At 37.6% G+C, this 27,154-nt stretch overlaps 1 protein-coding gene across 1 annotated transcript in view; it reads right to left on the bottom strand.

The window, feature by feature from the left end:
• ctbp2a (C-terminal binding protein 2a) overlaps positions 1-26,909 on the bottom strand; it is a 71,193-nt gene extending 44,284 nt beyond the window's left edge. The window contains exons 1-2 of the mRNA XM_087802203.1: positions 26,539-26,909; positions 4,813-4,980 (exon numbers count right to left, since the gene is read on the bottom strand). Coding sequence (XP_087658329.1) covers positions 4,813-4,870 — 58 coding nt within the window. The 5' untranslated portion in view covers positions 4,871-4,980; positions 26,539-26,909. The remainder of the gene's footprint in view (positions 1-4,812; positions 4,981-26,538) is intronic.
• Between the last annotated feature and the right edge of the window lie 245 nt (positions 26,910-27,154).

Below are 27,154 nucleotides of genomic sequence, written 5' to 3' on the forward strand. Positions count from 1 at the left end.
CTCGGGGATGATAAACAACATGAAATCATGGTCGGTTGGAACATAAAAAACAATGATTGGATCTATTTGTGAGGATTTATTTCATTTTGAGTCCGAAATGTTATAAATCGTTTCCCTAATCCATCAAGTCTACAAAATAAAATAAAAAAATATGCCGGACAAATCTGTATCCAGATGGTTGATCTGGATCACCACCAAAATCTAATCAACTCTGGATGGTCACAATCTTTTCTAAACCGTCAACAGTGAAAGTAACTCACTCTCCTTGGCAGAGATTACAAAGTTTGTTTTACAATATGCATTTTTTCAATTTAAATGCATCAAGAAACCATTCATATCTGGATGTTTTATGTTAAAGAGTTTTACCTGATGATATATAAGAGACTAATTCCAATGATACATTATTTCTTTTGACTAAAGACCACTTTATTGTAGCTAATAATTCTAGATTAAAAAAAAAACAACTGCAGTGAAAAAAACTCACCGGAAATATCTTTTCTCTGCTGATAGAAAGTCCCATTTATCTTTATTAGATTTTCTAGTTTACAAGTTCATTTGTTGAGTAATTTTCAACTGTGACTTAAAGCAAGCGACTGTTAGGTTAGAGGAAATCTGATTATTTTGCAAAATAAAATCCTTTTTTTTTAAAGTCACTGGGAGACAGCTGGGTGGTTGGAATGCACTGCACTAGTAAAAATGTCTTAACAATCTTATTTCCTAAACTTCTATTCAAAATATTATCATTCATTTAATTGTTTTTATTTTTTTCTACATCCTGTGTCTCGCGCCTTGGAATAACTTTCCGCTGTCAGAGACAGTGTCATCACGACCTCGCTCGCTCCTCGTCTCTGCCCAGATCCATCAGTTAGAGCTGGCTTATCAGCGATGGCAACAACTTGCTCCGCCGCCGCCGCCAGAGCATGCTGGGAACACAGATGGAACAGACAGAAGGAGGGAGAGAAAGAATGAAAGAGAAGGGAGTGGGAACCGATGCTCTCGGCAGATGTTTGCCACAGTTCCCTTATTGCGCTTACACTCGTCCTGGCGCTTCTTCAAACCCGCGGCAGAAGGAGCCGTTGCTTGATACACGTTTGGGAAACTGATCCCGCACTAAATAATGCTCTTTGGCTCCATGGTCGGATGTGGGAAATCATTTGATTGATATCAATGACTTACAAAGATTGTTTAATGTAAACATATGCAATATTGAGATAATTCGCTGAATCATTGCATAATTTAACTAAAAATTAAGTCTGTCATAAAAAATTGAAGATAAAAGTGTGTTTAAGCAGCAGCTCCTCCAACTTTGTGGTTGTTTTAAATGATCCGTCACAGCGCCCCCACTGTCCTGGAGGTGTCATCACCAGAGAGTTGGAACATGGAGGTTGAAACAAATAGCGGATTTTTTGGCATTTGTTGCGTTCACTTGCAAACAAATTCTGACATATTCATCATGTTTCGCTAATAGTTTTTGCCAGGAATTCATAATTTATCAGAATTTTTTACTGTTATACTTTGAAACAGTTTTTCTTAGTACGTGTGCAGTAGAAATATATATTTTAATAAGATGTGTGTGTGTTCACAAATTCTTCAAATGCTTCAGTTTAATTTATATATATATATATATATATACATTTCTGTTCATGATCATTGTGACCAATTTTACCACCTCAATATGTACCAAACGAAAATCTAATTTCCCAAAGGAAAATGCATAAGTGAATTGTAAAATATGAAACATATGGAAATAAACAAGTGGTCACCCAAGATTGAAAGTAGCACTGTTGTTTACATGCTTGCAAGTTTACAAATCAATTTAAAGTTCTGTAACTTATCATATCAGTTGAAACTTTTACACATATTTTTAACATTTATTTTTAGTAAAAGTATAATTTCTTTATAAAATTCATGATTTACGACCTTCCCACATACTTTTACACTAATCATATGAATATTTTAAAAAGACAATTTTTTTGGTATATTTCAAGGGCATAATTATATAAACGATTATTTGGTGAAAAGTAAGTAAGTAAGTAAGTAATATTTATTTATATAGCGCTTTTCGAGACCAGGGTCACAAAGCGCTTAGACAAACAAAACAATACTCAAAAAAGTACATACATTAAAGATCAAGATAATACTGAGAACAACACAGGAGTTCGAGAAATTCAAGGAAAAGCCTGAACAAATAGAAACGTCTTAAGGTGTTTCTTAAAGGAGACTCCATCAAGCGCAAAGAGAGAGGAAGATCGTTTCAAAGCTTAGGAGCAACAGCCTGAAAAGATTTCTCTCCTCTGGTCCTGAGCCGTGTGCGTGGAACCATAAGTAGATTCTGATCCACAGACCTCAGAGCCCGAGCTGGGGTGTAAGGCTGGATCAGATCAGTGATGTAAGGAGGAGCCTGACCATGAATAGCTCTGAAAGTAAGAACCAGAATTTTAAAGTTGATCCTGAAATTAACACAGAGTCTGGTTCTGCTTGAGGTTTCTGCCTGTTGAAAGAAAGTTTTATGTCACCAACGTCACTCATTGTGATTCACTGGGACCTGTTTCTCTCTTCTCTGATATAATTGTATTTAAACTGTAACAAGGCTTAAACTTCCTTTGTTGTAATTTGAGCCTTTAAATAAGATAAAATGTTCCACTTTGATAAGAGTGAGCAGCTCTAGAATTTGATTGAGAGCAGAAATCCACGGATCCACAGAAATCCACAGATTGTTTTTATCAAATCATGGTATAATCATGTGTCTCCAATGTACCAGACAACAATGCTCTGAATCCCGGAACCTGATCTGGTTTCCAAGATTTGATTGTTCCTAAAGCATCTCTGGGAAGTTTTGGGTACCTTAATATTTTTGTACTAAAATAATTTGTCATGACACATCAACTTAAAACTAGTTGTGTGGTTTTTATTTTCACTGTAAGAGTTCTTGGGGAAGGTGTGAACATGCTACATATCGCGCTGGTTGTGGTGTGTGTGTGTGTTTGTGTGTGGGGGTGTGTGTGTGTTTGTGTTAACTAAAATTAGTTAAGCCGTCATAACGCATATCATATTTCTTTATCCAAAATCTGATCATCGGTATCCATCCTTCATTCATCAATATAAGTCTGTCCAACTGCTGCAAACCGGGACAAGGCAACTTTTGCAACGTTTAGCAAATGCTCATGGGAAATGTGGTCTCCCGTCGGGCTAAACACTACCACTTTATTCCACTGGAATCACTTTACTTCAAATCGCATAAAACTGCTTGAAGAAGGTAATTTAGCTCTTACGAAAGGTTCAGCTAAGAAGTAACGCTAGGAAATGGGTGTTTCCAAGGTCGAGTTCTTAACTGCCTCCTTAAGAGAACCTTAAAACCAAGCCAAAGAACCTTCGTAAGAAGCTCTTTGCAAGTGTAAGTGGTCTTTTGCAACAATGCATATATATGGTGGAACCTCTGAGTTCAAAGGTCACAGGGTTGTAAAAGTAGATTTATTGCAGTGTGTACATACAAAATTGAGTTGAATGTTCGTTTACAGATAATTAGGAATCACAACTGATTGATTTCACGCTAAATGGTTTAGTCCTTGTAGTATTATAAACTCATATATGCAGATGTGTGTGGAAAACTAAGTGCCCTTTATTGAACACTTTTTTATTATCTGGAAAAGTAAATAATTAAAATAATACATTTCCCTGACTCAGCTTGATCATTGAGCATTTGGTCGCTAAGAATGGCTGCTAAGAGTGGGTCAGCTTGAACTTACATTTCCTTCTTAGCGAAAGATCTTCTTTAACTAAGAGCAACTCTGGGAATCACACCTTTCTTCTACAGCATTCTTAAGAGCACACAACAAACAAATTTAATTGAACATTACTTTTTCTGGTTTAAGGTCTCAGTATACCTGTTGACATTCATCATCTCTGTTCCTAATCTTATCTTAGAAACAACATATTTAAAGGTCATTTTATTAACATTAACATTCATCCACTTTTACTGTTAGTCAACCATCCGGCGGGCCACATAGAATGACTTGGTGAGCCGAATTTGGCCCCCGTGCCTCGGGTTGACACATATAGACGTGTGAAGGCAGATATAAAATTTAAAATTTTATGAATGCGTTTCTTGTCGTTTCCCCGTGCAGCTCAGCTCCAGACAAAATTTTATTTTTGAAATCTCAATAAGAATGATTAAATAAAGATGAACCGAGTGAAGTGAAACATGCCCCAACTACACAAACTGTACAAGGGTTTCTTTTGTCATGATAATGACAAGTGCATTCAAATGGAGCCAATTAAAACAGATAAATCAGTTAAAAGAGGAACAAGAAACGAAACTGAAGCAGCCAAGGTCTTTCAATATTGCCAAAAGGACTTTGTTGAAAACTTTGCTTTTGCTTTTATAAAGCCTTGATTATTTACATGAAAGAAAAAAATTGACAGGTGCTCTATTTATAATGTTGTATCTAAAGACCTGTGGAAATGGTCTGGAAATGAAAACGTGGGTTGTGAGTCAGCATCACCTTCATATCAAGATAAGAACTAGTGAAATTCACTCGCTACGTCTCGTGTATTTCGTAAAACGCCCACATAACTTTGCTCACAAATCAATCCCGCTGTCCGCTGTAATCGATGGCGGGCCTGTGAGGAGCTTCACTTCATTACCGTCTGAGAATCATCGAGTCTGGGTCTCAACTCAGGCGAGCACAAACATATCTCTCAGACCCTTTTTCCTTGACTTGTACGCTCCTCAAAATCATGCCCATTACGAGGAGGTCACAAATACAGTCGAACACAGAAGGAAACATTTGCATGAACCAAGGTCTCGCTCACCCTCGCAGATCTTGTCCAGCCGCTGGCGCTTCACTTTGTGCTTGTCGACCAGAGCCATCCCCTCGCAGTGTGAAGGAAGAAAAAACTCTCTCCACTCAAGATCGGTTCTCCTCTTCTCATACAATTAAAATTTCAAGAAGCCCCTTTGGCGGGTTGATTTCTCTCCACCTGTGACGTGAAAGAAAGGAAAGTTGTGGGTTAGAACTCAAGGTTGCCAACTTAAGATGACACAAGAATTACAATAGTGTGTTTTTGGGAACCGAGTACCTGGAGAAAACACAAACTGGGAGGAAAAACAAAGAGTTACAGGAGACTATTAAAGGTCAAGATCAATCCCTTAGGAAAAAGTTGAATACTTGAAGTATATTTTAGGTATAATTAGAGTAAGAATTCGAAGTTATTGTGTTATTAGTTTTTGCTCACTGAAAGTATACGAATTTGATACTAATTAGGACTAAAATGACTAAAGAATCCAAAGTTATATGTACTTTTTGCGCACTGAAACGAATTTGATACTACTTAGGACTAAAATGGAACAATTAAAGTTTACAGCAGTATACTTTCAAGTATACTCAACGAGTATACGAGTATAGGAGTCTGATAAGTGACTTTGTGGACTGGAGTGAGAGGAACCACTTGCAGCTGAACACCAAGGAGCTGGTCTTGGACTTCGGGAGGTCCAGGACAAAGCCACGTCCAGTGTCCGTCAGAGGCGACGAGGTGGAGATAGTTGACAACTATAAGTACCTCGGTGTGTGGATGGACAGTAAACTGGACTGGTCCTGCAATACAGACCATGTATATAAGGAAGTTCGGAGTAGACTGTACTTTCTGAGGAGGCTTCGATCATTTAACATCTGCAAGAAGCTACTCTGCATGTTCTACCAGTCTGTGGTGGCCAGTGTCCTGTTCTATGCTGTGGTCTGTTGGGGTGGAAATGTGTCCAAGAGGAGTGTCAACAGGTTGGACAGGTTGATCAGGAGGGCTGGTTCTGTGGTTGGCATGACGCTGGACTCACTGGTGACAGTTGCTGAGAGGAGATCAATGAACAAACTATTGTCCATCATGGATGACGACAGTCATCCTCTGAACACTGTTATCAGTGAGCAGAGAAGCAGAATGAGTGCACGAATGCTCCTACCCAGGTGCAAAACAAATAGACTCAGGGACTCATTCATTCCTCGGGCTATTAATAAAGTTTTTACCTTACCTTACCTTATTAAATTGTACAATTCTGAGTTCGGGGACAGGAGTGGAGTGAGAGTATCTGGATGTTCTGTTCTATGTTAGTCTTTGTATCCTTTGTCTTTGTTGTTTTTCTTTGACCTATGTTCTTTATCTTTATCTTTAGACTTAGATTGTGTCATCTTGTTCTTTCTCTTTATGTTCTTCTTCTTATTTTATTTTGTATGTATTATTTTTTATTGTTTATGAAAAATTGCTGGCTATTGGAAAAAAACAATTTACCTTACCTTACCTTACCTTACCTTAACTCTATACCACAGGTGTACTAGGTATACACTCAAAGTCTATAGTTTATTTTATGGATTATTACTCAAAGTACACTATAACCTATACTACCAATGTAGTAGGTATATAGTTCTAGTATGTATTTTGGTAAAATAACCTGCATCTAACACCGGTAGCCTTAAGTTGCCCGGGGAAATACCCCCGACCATCCACTCCCATAATCCTTTGCACAATTCAGTACCTCTAGGTCACCACAATAAAACAGTACAAAGTATACTTGAGTATGAACAAGTATACATCAGTTGACAATTTTGAAGTATAGTCAGTAAAAAGTAAACTTCAAGTAAACTACTTGAGTTTTAGCATGAAATATGTTTACTCAGGGAACTCTTCAGAAACCTACACGTTATGAGCTAACTGATGAATCTTCATCAGTCTCAAGTTAGTGTTACGCTCTTTAAGTAAAAAAAGTTTAACTAAGTCATTGATGCACAGTATCTACTGTAGACCACAGCCAACACCAAAAACACAGACATGCTGTCCGTGCCTTACGCTCTTTCTCCAACCCAGCCAATCCGAGTCAGTCTCATGTTTCCTGCCCTTAGTAAAATCCTTAACTTAACCACTATAAGAAAAATGAATCTTTGGCGCAGTATTGAATAGTTAGAAATTAAAAGTACCCAATTTGCAGATTTAGTTTATTGCGAGGGATTTGCCATAAAACAAGGCACCAGTGTGTTCAATTTAGTTTATGTTGTGTGAGACAGTGTTTTGTTTAAAGTCAGAAAATACATTTTGAATTTTGAAGTTAGGAAGATAAAATCATAAACTGAGGAGAGTCCATGTTTGTAAATAAATGTAAAGATGCATGGCAGTTACACTTTTCTGACACTGGGGGGAGCCAGAAACAATGTTTTCAATGTAACGTATCATAGCAACTTTCACTGAGCTCACATTTCTTCAGCGGGGTTAAAATCCAACAGACAACCAACTGAATTAACCTCGTTGACTTATTGCAACACTTTCGGCTGTCTCTTAATCCACATAGTTCACTGATGGATCACCACAAGGGGGAGCCCTTTCTGACAGAGAGAGATCACACACGTAAGCTTTAGAAAACAAAGGAAAATGTCTGACAAACATTTAGAGTCAATGAGGCGTTTTTACCAGTCAGCTATGTTGCGAGCAATCATCTAATTGTTCCCCGCTGAAGCCTGTGGGCCTCAGATAAAACAAACAAAAAAAAAGAGTCAGACAGTGATAGTAGAGCCTCGCACGACGACAGAAAGCAGCAAGTGTGTGCACGAGTCGCTCGGATGAATGCGGCCTGTGTTGTGTCAGCAGAAGAAGAGAGAGTGGAATAAAAGAGGATTTTCTTACAGTAGAATATAATGGCAGGAACAGTGGCTTTTTTCTCTCTTGGTATAAAATTCACATTACAAGACTCACTGCTCGAAACTCTCATCTCTGTGATACATGTTGATATTTACGCCACTGACTGTGAGGGACGCTGGAGACGCATCTTTTGTTTGGCTGCTGCGAGAGGATGCTGCACTGCAGATGTGTCCGCTTGAATCTCAACTGCAGGACCGGAACAATCTCCTGCAATCCACTTTTTTTTTCTTTTTTTTTTTTAAAGCCTATTTCTGTTTTTGGCAAAGGAAGAAAACCCGTAGTGTTTCCGTCCACCTCCACAAGGTAAAGCTTCCTGACAAAGAGACCCACATGTGGGAGTCAGATGGAGAAGTAATTGAGCAAAAGGGAAGACAGGAGCGAGTCAGGCGGAGGAGTAACTCTGCTCCAGCTATGAATAGACTCGAGGAGACTCGGAGTGTGAGCTACAGGGCAGCAGCTGAAGGTGTGAAGAGGTGACCTGTGAAGAGTAGAAATCTATCACAAATATATTTGATTTCTTCAGTAATTTCATTTTCCACACACACACAAGAAGATTACTTTATATCCAGTATTTACTTCTGAATATTTTGGATTTCAAATTTGAGAATTATCCTCATATAAGACTGGAAATATATTTTATACAGTATGTAACACATATTCTCTTTCTACTATGTCAACTTTTATTGAACTTTAAATGAGGTTTACTTTGATATTAAATCATATTGCTCTTTTTTTTAAATTATTTAATTTAAATATGTCGATCTGAGTTCAGCACAATGTTTTCTCTAACGTGTCGATTTCAACATTAACCTCACATTTGTTATCATGAACACGCCCACCATAAAATGTTAAGCTGTTAAGTGTTTTTTGAAAATGCTCCAAAGATTTCATGCTTCAGTTTGACTTTTGCAAATTATTTTTAGATCAGAACATCTTGGAAGGAAACACAAGCATCGGTCGTTAGATCATCGGTGCAGCGTTCGGTCGTCGACCTCACTGAACTGAATAATGTGATCCTGATGACCTCACACACACACAAGCAGGATGTACGCTCCTTCAAACACACACACAAATACATAGACAGACATGAATACATACATACATACACATACACATACAAATACAAAAATACAAAATAAATATATAACATCATTTTTTTTCTGAGGAAATACTAATACGACTTTAATAAAACAGCTACACAACTATGGATTTAACAATTGAAAATACATACACACAAATACATCCATACATTCATAAATACACACCCATACATATAGGTATACACATACTCAAATACATACACAAATACACACAGACTCATACACCAATACATACACAGCCATACATGCATATATATATATATATATATATATATATATATATATATATATATACACAAATACACACATTCATATGTACACAAATACATACACAGGCACACATACATATAAGTACACAGAAATGCATAAATACATACATATAAACACACACATACATAAACATAAAAAACAGACTCACACACAATTAAATATACACAAATACATCTAAAAATACATATACATACAAGTACAGACATACAAAATAAATATATAACATGATTGTTTTTTTCCTGAAGAAACACTTCTCCACTTAATAAAACAGCTACAAAACTATGGATTTAACAAATGAAAGAAAACAACCCACCCATACAAATATTTAACACATATACACAAATACATACACACAAATAAATACATACAAACACACACAAATACATCCATCCATACATAAATAAACACCCATACATATAGGTATACACATACACAAATACACACAAACATATACACAAATACATACACAGCCATACATATATGTGCACACATATACACAAATACATACATATATACACGCAAACACACATTCATACTTACGACTACATACATACACATACTGTATGTACGCAAATACATACACTTAGACACACACAAATACATACACACATATACACACACACATACATATAAATACACACAAATGCATACATATAAACACACACATATATATATAAACACAAATACTGTAAATACATATACTGTACACACGCACATAAATAAACGTATAATCATAAACTTGTAAACATATTCATAACATATACACACCCACACAGACAGACACACACACAAAATCATAGAGACCACACAAATACACCCATCCTATTGTGCATTAGTCTTGAGAGGCGGATGTTATGTGGCGCTGGTGAGGAATTAAGTTGAACTTTCTCTTGGATAAAGAAAGTTATTTTATTTAACTTGCGTTTCTCTGTTGTCTCGTGAGCAGTTTTCTCTTTAAAACAATATCAGTAATTCATGTGCGGCTAATAATCAGCCTCACGCCGACACCATCATTAGTCAAGAAGATCGTCTGACCCTGGGAAAAAAAAGCAAGAAGGTAGTAACATTAATGATCTCTTCCAGCGATGTTAACAACTAACATTTACAAACTATGAAAGCAAAGACACCGGAGTTCTCTCCGAACCGACAAATCATCACTTTTACTCGACATTAACTTCATCTAACTTCATTAGCGCCGCGAGGAAGCAGCAACAGCAGCAGCATCGTTTACGTTAAAAGACTCTTTAAGACTTTATGATTAATGTCCGCGGAAAGTGCAAGAAGAGCAAAAAAAAAAAGACGAGGGCAGGTGGTTACGCTTTCTCTTTTTTCATTAATGGGATAGTTGGAGGGAGACGTAAAGCCGTCGCCCTGACTGCTGATTTACAACTTCCTCCTCGGCCACTTTCTGCCTCCAAACCCTGACTGGCCAAGATACACCCTTTTCTGACATGTTTAGGGCTTTTTTTTATTTTTATTTAAACTCCAGCGTCTGGATGTGTCGCGTCAGACGCCTGCAGAGTGTTTCTGAGTGAAGTGAGAAAGCACCGTAATGCTGACTCGGACAAACACTTTGAATTTGAGTATTTAGATCAGGGGTCCCCAAAATTTTTCCTGAGAGAGTTTGTAACAGAAAAAGTGTTACTATCACACGAGGACCTTAACGTCCTTAAACGACCTTAAAGACTATTTGTGAAATAAACAATAACCAAATAACCTTCTCTGGATTCTTCACAGAAGAAATTCAGGAAATATCATTTTTGGCTCCAAAATGTTGATATCTTATAAACCAGATCTTTTTAGAGAGCAAAAAAAATGTAGGTAGGTATATAATATAACATAAAGCATACGGTCTTGACAATTAACACTCAAATATTTACGGTGTTTAATCATTTGTGTGTTGCAATTAAACCTCTGGCCACTAGTTAACATTCGTCATTTCCTTTTGTGGAAAAGTAACAACAAAACAGTAGAAATGTCAGCAATGACTGAAAAAGAAAAGATAAACAAGAGTCCAGTGGCTTTTAAAGCTGATGTTTGGACTCATTTTGGCTTTAAAACATAGTAATACAGTGCTTTCACTACAGAGCTGTATCATGATAAAGTGTCTTTATTACACAACTTTATCATGATACAGTGTCTTCACTATACAGCTGTCTCATGATACAGTGTCTTCACTATACAGCTGTCTCATGATACAGTGTCTTCATTACACAACTGTATCATGATATATTGTTTTGACTACACAGCTCTATCATGTTGTACTGTTTTCTTTACACGACTGTATCATGATACAGTGTCTTAATTACACTACTGTATCGTGATACAGTTTCTTTGTTACACACCTGTATCATGATACAGTGTGATCATTACACAACTGTATCATGATTCAGTGTCTTCAGTACACAGCTGTATCAAGATACAGTGTCTTCACTACACAGCTTTATCATGAAACAGTGTCTTTGTTACACAACTGTATCATGATACAGTGTCATCATTACACAGCTGTATCATGAAACCGTGTCTTCACTACACAGCTGTATCATGAAACAGTGTCTTCATTACACTACTGTATCAACATATATTGTTTTGACTACACAGCTCTATCATGTTGTAGTGTTTTCTTTACACGACTGTATCATGATACAGTGTCTTAATTACACTACTGTATCATGATACAGTTTCTTTGTTACACACCTGTATCATGAAACAGTGTCTTTGTTACACAACTGTATCATGATACAGTGTCATCATTACACAGCTGTATCATGAAACAGTGTCTTCATTACACTACTGTATCAAGATACAGTGTCTTCATTACACAACTGTATGATACAGTGTCTTCACTACACAGCTGTATCATGATACAGTGTCTTCATTACACAACTTTATCATGATGCAGTGTCTTCAGTACACAGCTGTATCATGATACAGTGTCTTCACTACACAGCTGTATCATGAAACAGTGTCTTTGTTACACAGCTGTATCATGATACAGTGTGATCATTACACAGCTGTATCATGAAACAGTGTCTTCACTACACAGCTGTATCATGAAACAGTGTCTTCATTACACTACTGTATCAGGATACAGTGTCTTCATTACACAACTGTATGATACAGTGTGTTCACTACACAGCTGTATCATGATACCGTGTCTTAATTGCACAACTTTATCATGATGCAGTGTCTTCACTACACAGCTGTATCATGATGCAGTGTCTCTATTACACAACTGTATCATGATGCAGTGTCTTCAGTACACAACTGTATCATGATGCAGAGTCTTCAGTACACAACTGTATCATGATACAGTGTCTTCAGTACACAGTTGTATCATGATACAGTGTTGTACACAGTATAGTACAGTTTGACACAATAGGAATAGAAGATAAAACAGCCTTTGATATAATTGTAATATAATTGTATGACTTTTGTCTCTTCTTGAGCATGACTCTGAAGCCAGGCCTCCTTGAGTCCATCAGTTCAATTGATCTTCCTGATCTTTTCTTGTCAACTCTGTCCACAAGTATGAATCAGCTCCCGCGGCTCCCCATAAAACCTCCTCACGTCCTAAGGTCCAAACAGCTGCACATTTATTCGACACATATAAATAAACTGCTTTTCTAAATGACAAGCGATTGCATTTCCTTGTTTCTCCTGCGTAATGAGCAGCTTCTGGTTTCATATTTCCCAACAGACTTCACAATCATTCCACAATTAAAAATACTAATGACACCTGAAGGGCGACATTAACAACCAGTTTTTTTTTTATTGTGTAATTGTTTTACAACAAAGTCATTAACGAAGTGGGAGGAAAAAAAAGAAGTAATTTTCAAAGTAAACTCTTCCCAGCATCACTTGTTCTCAGCAGCAATGTTTGAAACCATCCTTGTATTAATAACTCTGAAACAAAAATCCCAACAAACCCAGAGCTTTGAAAAGAGTGCTGTAAACAAGAGACAAATGCAACGCTGTCCTACATGTGCAGCCGCCTGTGAAACAACTGACTGACGGCAACGACGAGACTCCAGAGAAAACACTCGATGACTTTGTGTCATTGTAATCTCTTTACACATCATTATGGAGGACATGAAGTACCATTTCAGAGGCAATATTCTTATATAAATGAATTATTTCCATGTAAAGAAATAAACAATTCAACATGTAAATATTAAATGGATATTTCCAATAATAAACTAAATTAATCTTTAATATAAAAATACATATTTTAAGAAAAATAATTGTATTTATTTTTTTATTTATTCTATTGTCACTGCTTCATTTCATCAAACCCTTCAGTTAATTTCAAACTGATCCCACTCATAATAATTATAAGTAATTATGAATGAAGGGGCGCTTAAAAAAACTCACTTTTAATGGTTGAACTTGATGATCCGTCCGTTCATCCCACTTAACCAGTCGCATGCATATGCAACATGTGTTAAAGCTAATTAGCCGCAGAGATGAAAACTCTGGCGTTCTGAGCGAACAAGCGTCTCAAATTCACTCGACACGAGAGCTCATTCATGGCCGGGAATGTAGTCATCGCTGAAACCACGACTGTTTCGTTGACTCGGTTTTTTTCACAATTCAATTGTTGTCTTGATTCGAAACATCTGACGCTGATCTGGAGTCTGATTTCTCGAAGATCATAGTGTTTTAAACAAGCAGACATTTAAACAAGACTGTAAATATGTGAACATCGAGACACATTTTTAGTTTTTGCAGATGGCTTTTAAGCATTTGGATAAAATCTCAATAAATAGTTTTCATCAGTGAAGATCCAGTTTTATAAGTAACATCACAGTTTGATATATATTGATGTTAATATATTCGTTTTTTACTCATTTTAAGTAAAACATGTTATAATTTTACTTAAAACAATGTTTTCACTGATGAATTTGTTAATCATAAAACAAAACAGGCTCAAATATTTTCATCTTTAAACTAATGTTTTCCTTCTTCTCTGATTGTGGCATGAAAACAAAGTATAAACCCTTGTTTTCCAGAGCTCTGTAGAAAACTTTGGTTCTTTTGTGGCGACGAAAATCAAAATGTGTGATCAAAACTTGACAATATGTAGATTTTTCTGAAGATATAAAGGCAGTGAACATCAGATTGACAAGTCACTTGTTAGCATATGTTCTTTTGCATTAGAAATTGTTTTTTATTTATTATTTTTATGTTGGAAATTTGAAGGAGAAAAAATGTTATTAAAGATTTGTTAGAATTTTTGTTAGAATTGATCTTATAAAATTGGTATAGAAAAAAAAAGTATTGTTAGAAACTGGTATCAAAGCAAGGCTAGGATCAGTACCGGTATTGTGCATTTTTGAACGATGCCGAGGCCTATTGTTTTCTGGTGTCACAATAAAACACGCTTCTTTATGTTACTAATATGAAAAATTTGTCGTAATTAAATGTTTATTCAGCAGCACAGTTTAAATGTAAGACATGTTTCCGCACAAAGAGAAACCTTATAGTCACATAGTCAAGCCAATATTACCTTCAACGTGATTGGACGGATCGACAGATGAAAGTCATGTGACTTTAAAAAAGAGAAACTTGAAGTGAAACTGTTCTTTTATCAGCCTCATAGTGAAGAGAATCATTTCGTATCCATTAATGCCAAATTACACACGAAGTAAGTCGACTGGGTTGGTTAGTAAATGGGGTCAAGCAAAGGCCAAACTGGCCCCAGAGGCAGACTAGCTGTGGGTTGAACGCCGCTGACCTACATTAATACCAACTGCAGGAGCATCAGTGGCGTATCACACGACCCGACCTCCTGCATCTCTGCCTTCATGTCTCGGCGAGAACCGTTTCCATCTGTCCGTCTCAGCTGGGAGGCTGCGCGACTGAAACATGCTAAAACAATTAAGGCGGGGTAGATAAAAAAAACATGGGGCGCAGGCCAAGGTGGGTGCCCTGCTGCCACGGGGGACAAAAGAGAGACGGCCCAGTGTGGAACGCTTCACGCTGTGACTTTATTAATTTAAAAAAAAGAAAAAAAGAAACTCACAACATCGTTTATAGCAGCGGTGCCCAACCTTTTCTTGAGCACTGGACCGGTTTAATGTTGCCGTTACATTCACGGGCCAACCTTCGGATTTAGAAAGAAATTATAGTAAATATCATGACCGGCTTAAAACTAAATTAGTGCATTGAAAATACATCTCACCGTAACGCTGATTCAGCTAAAGCTCTGGACTCCAAACAACAAGATTTCCGTGTATTCGCGTCTACGTATACTGTAATTTTGTTGCTGTGTTTTTAGATTTTATTCTTTCAAATGTATATATAGTTATTTATATATGTATGTATATATATAGATATATATATGTTTATACTGTGCACTTTTGTTGGGGGTACAAAGTAAGAATTTCATGGTACGTAGTACCTATGACAATAAACGCTTTGAATCTTTGAATCTGGACTGTATGCAAACAATAGTGTTCTGTACATGATGCTGAAACATAGATTTTTGTTTCTAAAGAGTTTTTGTTTCACTCATTTTCACTAGTTAACAGGTTTATTTTTGAGAAATCGACACAAGCGTCTTGACATGATGTTTTTTTTTTCATCTTTTTTGTTTACATAAAAAGTTATATAAATAGCTGAGGTATGTGGTTTTGCGTTTATGTATGTATATTTTTTTTGGCAAATAAGGTTTTTCATTGCACTTTGCGAGATAGATAGTATTAAATACTGTAACAAATACATCATCATATCATAGATACATTGTCTCAGTATCTCAGAATCACTGTATCATGATGACATTGTTATTGCGCAAACAATAGTGTTTTGTTTACCTCACTCAATACTGCAAAGTGTTCACCTTTCAAATGATGGAGCAGTCAACAGATTTGCAGCCACCAAAGGCACCTCAGCTGAGACCGAGACATTCCAAGAAAAATCCTTTCTGGGATCAGAACCAAATTGTAGAATGAACAAATTTAAAATGTAATTTTCAAGTTCAAAATGAACTTGAAAATGAATGAAATACAGTATGTATTTTATTGTTTTGCACAGCACTTTATGGACAATGTGTGTTGGTGTTAAGTGCTGAAGTAACATTAACTCAGAGGCAGTGGTGACTTCACCCAAAGTATTTCACCTAATTACCTAATAAGCTTGTTAATTATTACATCACTATTACATCAAGCTAGCATTAGCAGGGCGCCTGGTACTTCTTTAGGCAGCCCGGGACCAGCCCAGTCTTGATCTTGGGAAATCTGTCACGATACAGGGGCAACAATATGATATATTGCGTATGTGTAGGAATAAGGATATATTTGTAGTATTATTGAGGACTGACTCTGGTGTTGCACAATTTACACACCACATGACTCTGGACAAAGTCGTAACTTCTATAATTTGTTCTGAAACCAAATATGTCCAAACATCAGCTTTAAAAGCTGCTGGAGTCGTACTGTATCCTCCTGTCCCAAGTCATCGCCGAAATCTCGCAGGATATCAATGTTCATTTAGCTGCTTAGGACGTAATTACTGCTGCCATCTAGTGGCCGGAAGTTTAATAGAAACCGAGAAATGAACATGGCATGAATATTTGGAATTGTATTGTAAAAATAATTGAATTATTTTGTTTAACAAATACATTATTGAACGACAAACCATAAAAGAACAACGGTAACACAAGGAATATGATATGAAGTGAAAATTAAATCGTTTAAAAAAAAAAATGTAATCGATACATCACTGTCCAATAACGATACAAGCTCTAAAGAATAGTGGAAGAAAAATATTGCGTTGTAGCCATATCTATATTTCTAAAACCCCTAATTATAATTCCTATTCGTTCCAGGGTTAAACAAAAACTGCCCACCAAAGCTTGTTTTTCTTCAACAAATACCACAAAGTTTTGGGTTGAGGGTTAGATGATCGCTGCATTTCAAAAAGTCAGAGAGCAAATCGGGGTTTCAGCGCAGAAAACCTTGTTGCTCTCGACTCTCGATGAATCTTCTCCTGCCGTTTCATTTTAAATCATCAGAGCTTTGTGTGTGTGATCCTATCCTCCCGATTCTAATCTGACACAGCTTGTCACTACTGGTGCCATTTCACAAACAATTACCTGCAGAAGTGTAACTTGTGCGATGGCTCCAGACTCGATACTGAAAGTGTCAGGCAGCTTCTGTACACACTTAAACGATTCAAAGCCTTTTTTTTTTTTTTTCTCCGGAGCTAAAAGGAGCTCCGAGACGTTCGATTCCTTAACTCGCCCTCCCTGGAGAAGAACCCACGGCGGACTGACAGGAGACTCTCTCTCTCTCTCTCTCGGTGAGGAAATATTAACCCACGGAACCCCCGCTTCTGGTTCGGGCCTCGGCAAATCACACATCTTCACATGTGTAGAAAATCAAACGCGCCTTTGTGCGAACAAGCTGATGAGTTGAAAAGCCAAAAACGTCCCGCTGAGTCTCTCGGCAGCGAAGGAATCAAAGAAGCTTGCCTCGGGCCTCGCAGGCTCTGGTTAACCAGATTGATACGGATGATAGTTGATGTGATGAGACGGCGTTACGAGAGTCTGCCACTCACGATATCAGTGGATAATGTAAACTAGCTATAGAGACACTTTTGACTTAAAAATATACGTATATATTCCCCTATAAAACAAACACCATTGTGTATTTAATTCCATTGTACACCGTGTCTAAATTCTCCGTGAGCGTATTGACACATGGTGTTTTTCCCGCCAACCAATCATTAACCACGGTTTTGTTCACGGTACGGATAAGTCAGCTGCTCATTTTTCTTCGCTCCCAGCCAGGCATGGAGTCGATAACTGCTTTCCGCGCGACATTGTGTAAGCATGTTTGTGTTTGTAGCCGTGGCCCCGCTGATGTCCCCCCACTCACTTAAATCAATGGGAAGTGCAGCCTCTCGTTTAACAGCGAGAGTTTAGCAGTCAAATGCTCTCGTGGACGTCCGCCAGGCTTCCCCTGTTTGGCCGCCTGCCAGTATATATATATGCGAGCGAAAGCGACGGTTTCGAGGGGAGGTACGTCGACGGGCTTTTTCGCATTAAAAACTCCCCGGCATTTACGGATAAAAAGGTGAGGTCGGCTCTTTATCTTGAACTTAAGACCTTGAATGTGATCGAGTCACCCACGTAAACGCCACACACTATCAAGTATGGTTTGACTTTCATCCAGAATACTACGATATATCCATAAATATAGATATAAAATAGTATTTAGGGTGAGTGGTAAGCATAGCTAGCTAGTCGTCTGTCCAAAAAATGTGGTTAAAACTACCAAAAGATATTTAGCAAAAGCCAGGTCAACATAGAGAACACGCTTTTATTGCTTAACCCTTGTGTTATCTCAGGGTCTAAGTGACCCGAAGGCCCGATAAACAAATGCATTTCAGTTATCCCTTGTGTTGCATTGGTGGAAGTCATTTACCCTGACCCAGAGACAACACAAGGGATACCTCAAAAACACATTTGTTTTGGGGCCTCCGGGTCACCTTGACCCCGATATAACACAACATAAATAACCGGATATACACAAGGGTTAAGCAATAATAGCGTGTTATCTATGTTGACCTGGCTTTTGCTAAATACTTTTTGGTAGTTTTAAGCACATTTTTTTTACTCCGGGTACTCGGTTTTCTCCCACAATCCAAAAAAATACTTAGTATATACTTGTTACATATACATGTATTGTTTGGGAAGTTGGGGAAATTGTCAGTAGGTATGAGTGACTGTGTGAATGGTTGTATATCTCTATGTACCCAGTGACTGGCATCCTGTTCAGGGTGTCCCCCGCCTCTCGCCCGAAGAATCTAGGATATTCCCCCATAAGGGTATATGGTAGAAAATGACTTGGAAAATAAGGTCCTTGTTTTTTGAACATGCTCAAATGATTATTGAGTTAGCATGTTAGTTAAAAAGACCTAGCAGCGAAGTCTCAGTTAAGTCCTAGCGACTTCTGAACCAATTTTAGTTGTCACCGCAAATCTCCCCCTGGTGATAGCCCAAATAATTTTTTAGTCTCCGAAAAATAACTCCTATGACGATAAACAGTCATCAATTAAAGTCTGTATGTTTTTTGTATTGCAGTACCAACCACCACAGGAGCACAACCATCTAACAAAACCACCTAAACTAAAATGTTGTTTATTACGTAGAAAGATATATAAACGTCTCACTACAGGGATTCCTCGCTAGAACCCCTGGGGCGCTGGCGGCCCGACAGCAAGCTTATAAAACAAGTTGTAAACTTTATCTACATCATAACTGTTGCAATAATACGGCACAGATGCTAGAAATTTAGAAACAGATTTCCCAGAGGCTCTTTCTTTTTGGAGAAAGTACATAAGCTCGTTCTTTTGTGTTGGGCTCATCTCCACGCAGCCATAAAATCAGGATGTAATCATTTATTAGGAAATTATATTCAGCCTCAACTTTATCAGTTCATAAAAACCAAGCAGCACCTTCTGCGGATCTGAGAGAAAAAAAGTGCCGCCGTGTTCACGGAGTAGAAGTTCCTAACAGTCCCCGAGCCATTAGCATTTAAATATTCAAGAGTCGTGCTCCTTTCAAAATGCCATTTTTACTCGGCTGCGAGGAGAGTTCTCTAGTTGCCATAAACAACTTTTATTCTAAATTTCAAGGACCTTTTCAAATGTCAGGGCCAATCAAATTCAACAAGACGGGTCCTTGGGTAAAATATTGAGGGGGGGGGGTGGGGGGTTGGCAGGGAAGTGGACTCGCTAACAAATTCACCTGCGCACAGTGGAGGACGTGGCCAAGCTGTTCAAAGACAATGAGGAGAAAAACTTGCAGAAAAGTGTTGAAATGCATTAATCATTCAGACAACAAGATTGTTCCATCAACTCAAGTCTCACTCCCGAAGAGTGGCTCCTATTTAGGGATAAGTCCTGGATGAAGTCCAACCTGGATTAGCAGGGGCTCAAGCATGGATGTGAAATTACTTTGACAGATGAAATTACTGTCATTTCCGAGCTTAAGGTGTTTATGTTGAATCATGTGATATTAAGGAAAATATGAACAATCATTGTCAAGTTCGTGTCATCTGCTTTTATTGGCTGTCAAAGCTTTTGTCGCCTTTTTGTGTCAAGTCAGTTCTTTACGCTGCCGTCTCCAATGTCCATTTATTGATGCATTCAGCTTTAGAGTCATGTCTTTTTCTCAAAACTATCATGTTAAAATGATTGAATGATCATGATGTCCTAATGATTCGACCACGCTTGTGGTCTTGAAACAATGGTTATCACTCAAAAACTTGGGTTCACAAGAACCGTTACCACAAGTACTAATTTGATATCAACCCCAAAAAATGCAACGTTACCAGCTTGTTTCTGTACCGTAAGTTCTGAATACACAAGTTGTTAGCAGAACCGATAGTGACAGAATACATATTTGCTTGAAAAGAGAGCCAAAGATAATCGATAAGCGAGACGGAGTCGAATTTGGAAATACTTTGGATTCCAGGTGAATCAATGTTGAGCAACACATCACTACAGGTCGCTGATCACCAGTTTCTATATATAGAAGTTTTTTGTTTAGACGTTTATTTGCACAATTATAAGAAAAAAAATGGAAAACTCTTTGAATGAAAATTCATTGAATGTTGCTTTTGTTACTTAATGAAGTTCCTACTTAAAAGTACAGGGTTCTTTTTTTACCTATAGTATTGAAAAGTATAGAAATATCGGAAAGATGTACTGGTATTTGTATCAACTACTGAAGGGGGGTAAATATTGATACACTAACACATTATGATACAGTATTATCTTGTTTTACAATAGCGTATAGATATTCAACAGCACTGTATCGATTTTTTATCGTTATTTTTTCTTTTCCAATCATATTTAATTTTGATCCTGATGGGGAGTGAGTGAGTCAACCCCCTCATGAAATTTTTAAATGACGAAAAGTCGGTGCTAACACTTCCGATGGGTCTAAAAAAAAAATTGCCAAAACACAAGTGACTCCCAAAATACCAACTCCAGTGTCCCACTTTCTCCCTTGTCAGCGAAATCAGTCATTGAAGTTTTCCTCAGTGAAGTGGTGCTCAGCAGAATTCGGGGGGAACAACAGAGCGGGAGCCCACTTCAGCATTTTAGACATCTCTTTTCACTTTGCTGCTTCCCCAACATCAGCAGGATGGATCCTCCTGACACAAGTCTATGTCAGCTGGACTGGAACTGAGGTTCAGTTGAGACACAATGGACCCCCCCCCACACCCTCCCCAGCTCCATTCTGAGAAGCTCAGCCAGAAAAAAAAAAAAGCAGGAAGGAAAAAGTAGGAAATAAAATTCAATCCCTCAGTGTAAGTTTGAGCGCAGCTTCATTGATATCATTTTCCTCACTTGTCTATTCTCCACTTCTAGGAAGACACAGACATTATTAACTGTCAGCATTAACAACCGGCACAGCAGAGCAGGTTTCATAACATCTCTCGCAGAAAAACACCCGAGCGAGCCTCGTGCAGATGGCGTCTCCGTCTCTGTGAAAAAAGGGCACATGTCGTTGTCTTCCCCTCCTCTGTGGTTTCCCTAAAAGTTTGTGGTGAGCGTTTTTTTTTAAAACTTCAGTATGTAACTGTACTCCTCAGCCAAGTCTCTTCCCTCCCTCCTGACTCCGTCTATCTGTGGCTAACAGAGAGTTTTGAGTGCAATTAGGAAAACCTTGTGAGGGAAGTAGACGAGAATCAAGGACCCTGCAGGGTTGCTGGTTTACACGAGCGCTAGAAGAAAACGTGTGTCATGTTCAGCGAGATGGAAAAGAACTCTTCTTCTCTGTGCTACTTTTCCATTTGGACAAAAAAACGAACAAAAGACATCGAGTTTGAATGACATTGAATACATTTGGAAATGTATATATATTTAGTTTTTACAGTTGAAACTTTCGATTACAGTTAAAAATGCTTGATTTTATTTGCAATATCTATGGTTTTCCCTGTTTGGTGCATACAAAACAAAAATGTATACGGTTAAAAATGTACTATTCTATTAAAAAAACTATAAATATATATATGTTAATACACAGAAACCAAAGTAAAGGACAAGTTGAGATTAAAACAAATGTAACCTACTACTACTACTACTAAATAAAATATATTATTATTACTACTACTACTAAAACAGTCCCGTACTTCATCATAATAGCTTTAATTACAGTATTTAAAAAAAACAAAAACCCTTCATTCACTCATGAACAAGACCTCAAGATACTCAATCTCCACCATTCAAGCATCGTTTAATGCTGAGAACCATGGTCTCGGATTTGAAGGAGATGATCCTGATCTTGGTAAGTTCATAATAGGAAGAATTTCAGCACGATAAGAAACAAAGACCCTTTCGTCACAGACCAAAATTTCACGAAGGCGACCTCCAGAAGGATAAATAAAGTTTTTATCTATCTATCTATCCATCCATCCATCCATCCATCCATCCATCCATCCATCTTCTGCCAATGCCTAGACCTGACCTTGGGGCCACATGCCACCCTTTGACTGTATTTATGTGGCCCTTGTGAGGTTAAAATATGATCGTCTAACTAGACATGTGTCTGATAGCTAACTTACAATGTTTTTTTTTATTAATTTCAACATATAACAACAACATAAAATGTTTTTGTTTTAGGCCTTTTATCATCTCTTTTCCTCCTTGTGTCCTTTTTGTGAGTATTTCTTGAAGTATATTAAATACACTTTTCCATATATTATATTATATATTATATATTTTAAATTAGCTTTGCTTTAAAAATGACATGGCATCTTTTTTTTTTAAGGTTTTGCTTTTTTCCATTGGCTTGACGGCCCCTAACATCAATTGCAGTATATAATGTGGCTCCTGCTGAAATATTTTATTTCCGACGCATGGCCTAGATATATTGTTCGGTAAAATATAAAGAAATACATTTAGGATGCAGTTTATTACCAAAATGTGGATTTGTAAATTTAAGACAAACTCAGAGAAAGGATCAATTAATCAAAGAAAAGGACAAAAAAGTGAAAGTAAAAAAGACATGACACATTTAATATTATTTAAGAAGTAGTGTTAAGCGCTCATACATGTTCGACACAACTGTTGAGCTGAAAAGATGGCGCCTCGTAGTTTGAGCTGAACCGCAGGTGTTCTATCAGAGGAGCGACGAAGAAGACGAGAAGTCATTCTGTCCATCCCTTCAGACCAGCTGTGACGATACAATAAAACCAGACGTGAGGAACGAACGTACGACACTCGCGCCCACACAGGCGGAGAACAATCACGTCCACTATCTTGTAAACACCCTTTTTTTCGTCAAAACACCTGCCGCCGTTTTTTCCGACCGTCCACATCCTTTCGTATCAGAATTCAGTGAATCACGACGAAACAAAGCAGTCGTCGATTGCAGCAGCAATTACACGTGGAAAAAATTCACGGCGCTAAACAAGAACAGAAGCCGCTCTGAAGCGAAAGTGTTCCTCTTGGTTCACAATCTTTTTTTGTTCCCGACATCAAAGCCCCTCGTATGATATGAGAGTCACGTTCTCCAGATCTGTGTCACTTCACACAAAGAACAATGTCGCCAGAAATAAAACATCATGGGAAGCTGTCAAACTTCATCGGCTTCATTTTTTTCCAACGACCGACATATCCGCCTGGATGTGATCCATATGACTTCTTTTTTTTTTTTTTTTTTACTTATCTGCTGCCATTTCACACCCATTACCAGATCACACACAGTCACATGATGGTAAAATCCTTTTTTTCCAGGCAACTCCGATGGGAACTTTTAGAAGCCGTTAGTGGCTCAGCCGTTATGGGAATTCTCAGTAGAAAGCTATTTCAGCAAATGACTCTGTTGAATAAAGAATGGTATGATTAACTAGTTGTAATTGCTTTGCTTTAAGACACGGAAAATAATTAGCCTGACAAAAGAGTCGCGTAATGTGCTGCTTCTATTATTTATTTTTTTAAAGATTTAAAAAATATAACTGATACATTGGATTCTATGCATGCTGTGTATAGATAGAGCAGAATCCCACATGAATCCTCCGCACTTGTTCATCTATGTACAACAAGCACAAATCGTGTTCATAATCACAGTACACTGACTCCGGCAGTCACCGGGGAATATATCTGCAGCAGCAGACGCACACGTGCACGCGTACGACAGCGAGCAGGAGATCATAAATATGTAAGTGTCGGTTTTTGCATTTTTTTTTTTTCTCAGCGTTTTCTTTCCCATGCAATAAACCTTTAAGAAACAGGCATGATGGGAGCTGTCGTGTGGATGGTGAGAAGCTGTCTCTGTTTGCCTAAGGATGCGCGAGCGGAAGTTCAAAACCCAAGCAGAGAGAAGGAGCAGGAAGAGCCTCTGATTTGCTAAAGAATTGTCTCTTTTTTTTCTTTTTTTTTTTAAGAAAAAGTTCAGTTGATGATGGAAAATTCCATTTGTAATCCTTTTTTTTTCCAGCTCAAAGTCAGAAGAATTAGTTGGAAAAACCCCTTGAAATGGAAATTCCAACTTCTCTATCAGATTACATTCCGATCTGGCTGAGTGTAAAATGAGATTTAATAAATTGTAACAAGAGCTTTCTTATCAAAATGTGTTTTTTTAACTAATCTAAGAGGCTTCTAGTGATTAAGTTGTATTTCTACAAGACCAGTGAGATTTAATTTTCTTATTTATACATACAATAATGGATGTAAAATGCATGAATCCTAAACTATAAGCTTATAATTTATCGTCGTCACCAACCAAACAAAATACATTTATTTTAAAACATAAAATGCTTTCTTGCTATAAAAACAAATAAACAGCTTTTTGAATCCTGAATACACTATATAATACATTAAGGATCTAACTATACTATACATTCACTTAATAATTTCCTTTTTTCCTTAACAAGAAAATAAAAAACATTTAATTTTTTCCACCAAAGAAAGTGGTACAGTCCTCACGGAGAAATAGTTTAAGTAAAAACATTTAAAGTATGAAAGATATAATTTTAATAATGAAATTCATGAAAATATAGGTTACATTTTTAAATAAACAATTAAGCTGCTTGATCTATGTGACTTCTTACTTATATTATCCATGTTCTAGGGAAGTATATATATAGTATAAAGGTTGTCATTTAAACTAATTCATGTGAAAAATGAGAATAATGAATGAATACGTTCTATGTTAAACATGAGGGAATTGTCCGGGTCTTTGGTAAATGACTAGAAAGTTTAAAGTTTACATTAAAACATACCTCATGTTTCTCAAAATACTTCATTGCAAACTTGAGTGTCTTTGAAGGACGTTTTGTATACATGTAAAGTTTTCGTTTCGTATGATCGTCTCTTTTCAATTTTACTTGAACTTCAGTTCATTCATTTACAACTCACCCTCACCCAGGGTTGGGATTATTTTCAGAGTAATCTATTCCTTTTTAGAGTTATAGACACAATTATTTGTTAATTTTAATCTAGGGACTAGAGCTCAGTTGTCTTCATCTTCATCTTCGTCCAAAAAGACATTTAAAAACATCCAAATACCTCCTGCTCGACTTTCAATTTTTATTGAAGCCTGGACATGAAAAATGACAGTTTCCATTTGTTTCAACGAGGAAAGTCTTCAGACCTGGAACTTAAAACCAAGACTTGTTTTTCGGAACAATTCCTAATGTCGAGGCTTCAATATAAGATGGACTTTACAGACGATGAAGACGAAAAACAACTGACATTTAGTCACTACATTAAAATGAACATAAATTTTCGTCTATAACTATAAAAAAAAAATGGATTAGTCTGAAAACAATCCCAACCCTTTGGTCGACATGACTAGAAAATGAGTGAAGTTTGAATTAAGGGTGAACTATTACTTTGATAATAGTATGCTAAAGATCCGCTTTTTAAAGTCTTGAAGTTTGGAGTGTTCCACTCCAGCTTGTCAGAAGTTGTGCTGTGATACACGGGGAGAGCAGATGTCCTTGTCAGCAGCACATCTGCATACAGCCTCACTCTCCACCCCTTCACTGGCCAGACAATGGATCCGCCCTCCCCCTCCTCCTTCTCCTCCTCCTCCTCCTCCTCCTCTTCTTCTTCCTCCACTTCTTCACATAAGAGCTCCTTAAAAAAAACGCACTCATAATAAAGCCAAGTGAAGACTTGACGTCCATCTCTGTCATGAAGTGAAAACAGAAGGATTAGTATTTTTTTTTTTTTTTGGTTTTTCTTTTCGCAGGTGCTTCACGTGGACGGAAGCCTAATTGGCTCATTAACCAAGAACTCATTAGCGAACTTTATAAATACACGTCATAAAGTCCATTTAAGTTGAGGAAAAACTTGTGTTTATTTTCAGATGTTTCTCAGGGTTGAGAAAGTCCTCAGCCTCCACAAACACACCAACACACGAGTCCCTCCTCTCTCGCTGATGGCGCAGGGACACATGGAAGGCGAAACAACTACACAACATGTACACAACATGTACACAACATACACACCTTCACGCTGGACCTACCTTCGAGCTGGACTGTCTCAGAGAGAGTTCCCTCCTCGGGTCTTCAGGCGGCGTCGCGGGCTACGCATTTTCGAAGTGTTCCCTCGGGTTGGGAGAGTGATCCACCTTTCAGATGTCATGAGAAGAACTTGGATCCTGAACGCAAAACCTTCGCGATCGGTTGTGTGTTTTTTTTTTCTCCGAGGGGGTGACGCTGCGTCGCTGGAGGTGCGGATGTTTACTTCCTAAAAAAAAAAGAGAAGCACTCGTATTCTTTTTCCCCTCCTGCCAGGATTGAGAGGTGTGTATCAGTTTTGCTTTTCCCTTTTTTTTCCCTCTCTCTCGCTTTTTTTTTTGAGCGAGGCGGAGCCTTCTTGCCCACTTCTCACACACACACACACACCGGACACACACTCAACACACTATGACTAGATACTTGCTGGTTCCTAAATACTTTTAAAATATTATTTATGTTGTTGTTGTTTTCTCTCCAAGATGCAGTAAGTCCCTCATCATGACCATGTTTTGAACTTATTACTTTATAAAGTTCTCCCTTGTGTGTAATCTCTGCGAACGAGAGGTTACGAGAGCACAGTCCATTATGATGTAATAATGTTCTTCACTACTTCTCCAGCCA

Source organism: Callionymus lyra, chromosome 11, assembly GCF_982586985.1.
Source record: "Callionymus lyra chromosome 11, fCalLyr1.hap1.1, whole genome shotgun sequence".
NCBI classification, from domain to species: Eukaryota; Metazoa; Chordata; class Actinopteri; order Syngnathiformes; family Callionymidae; genus Callionymus; species Callionymus lyra.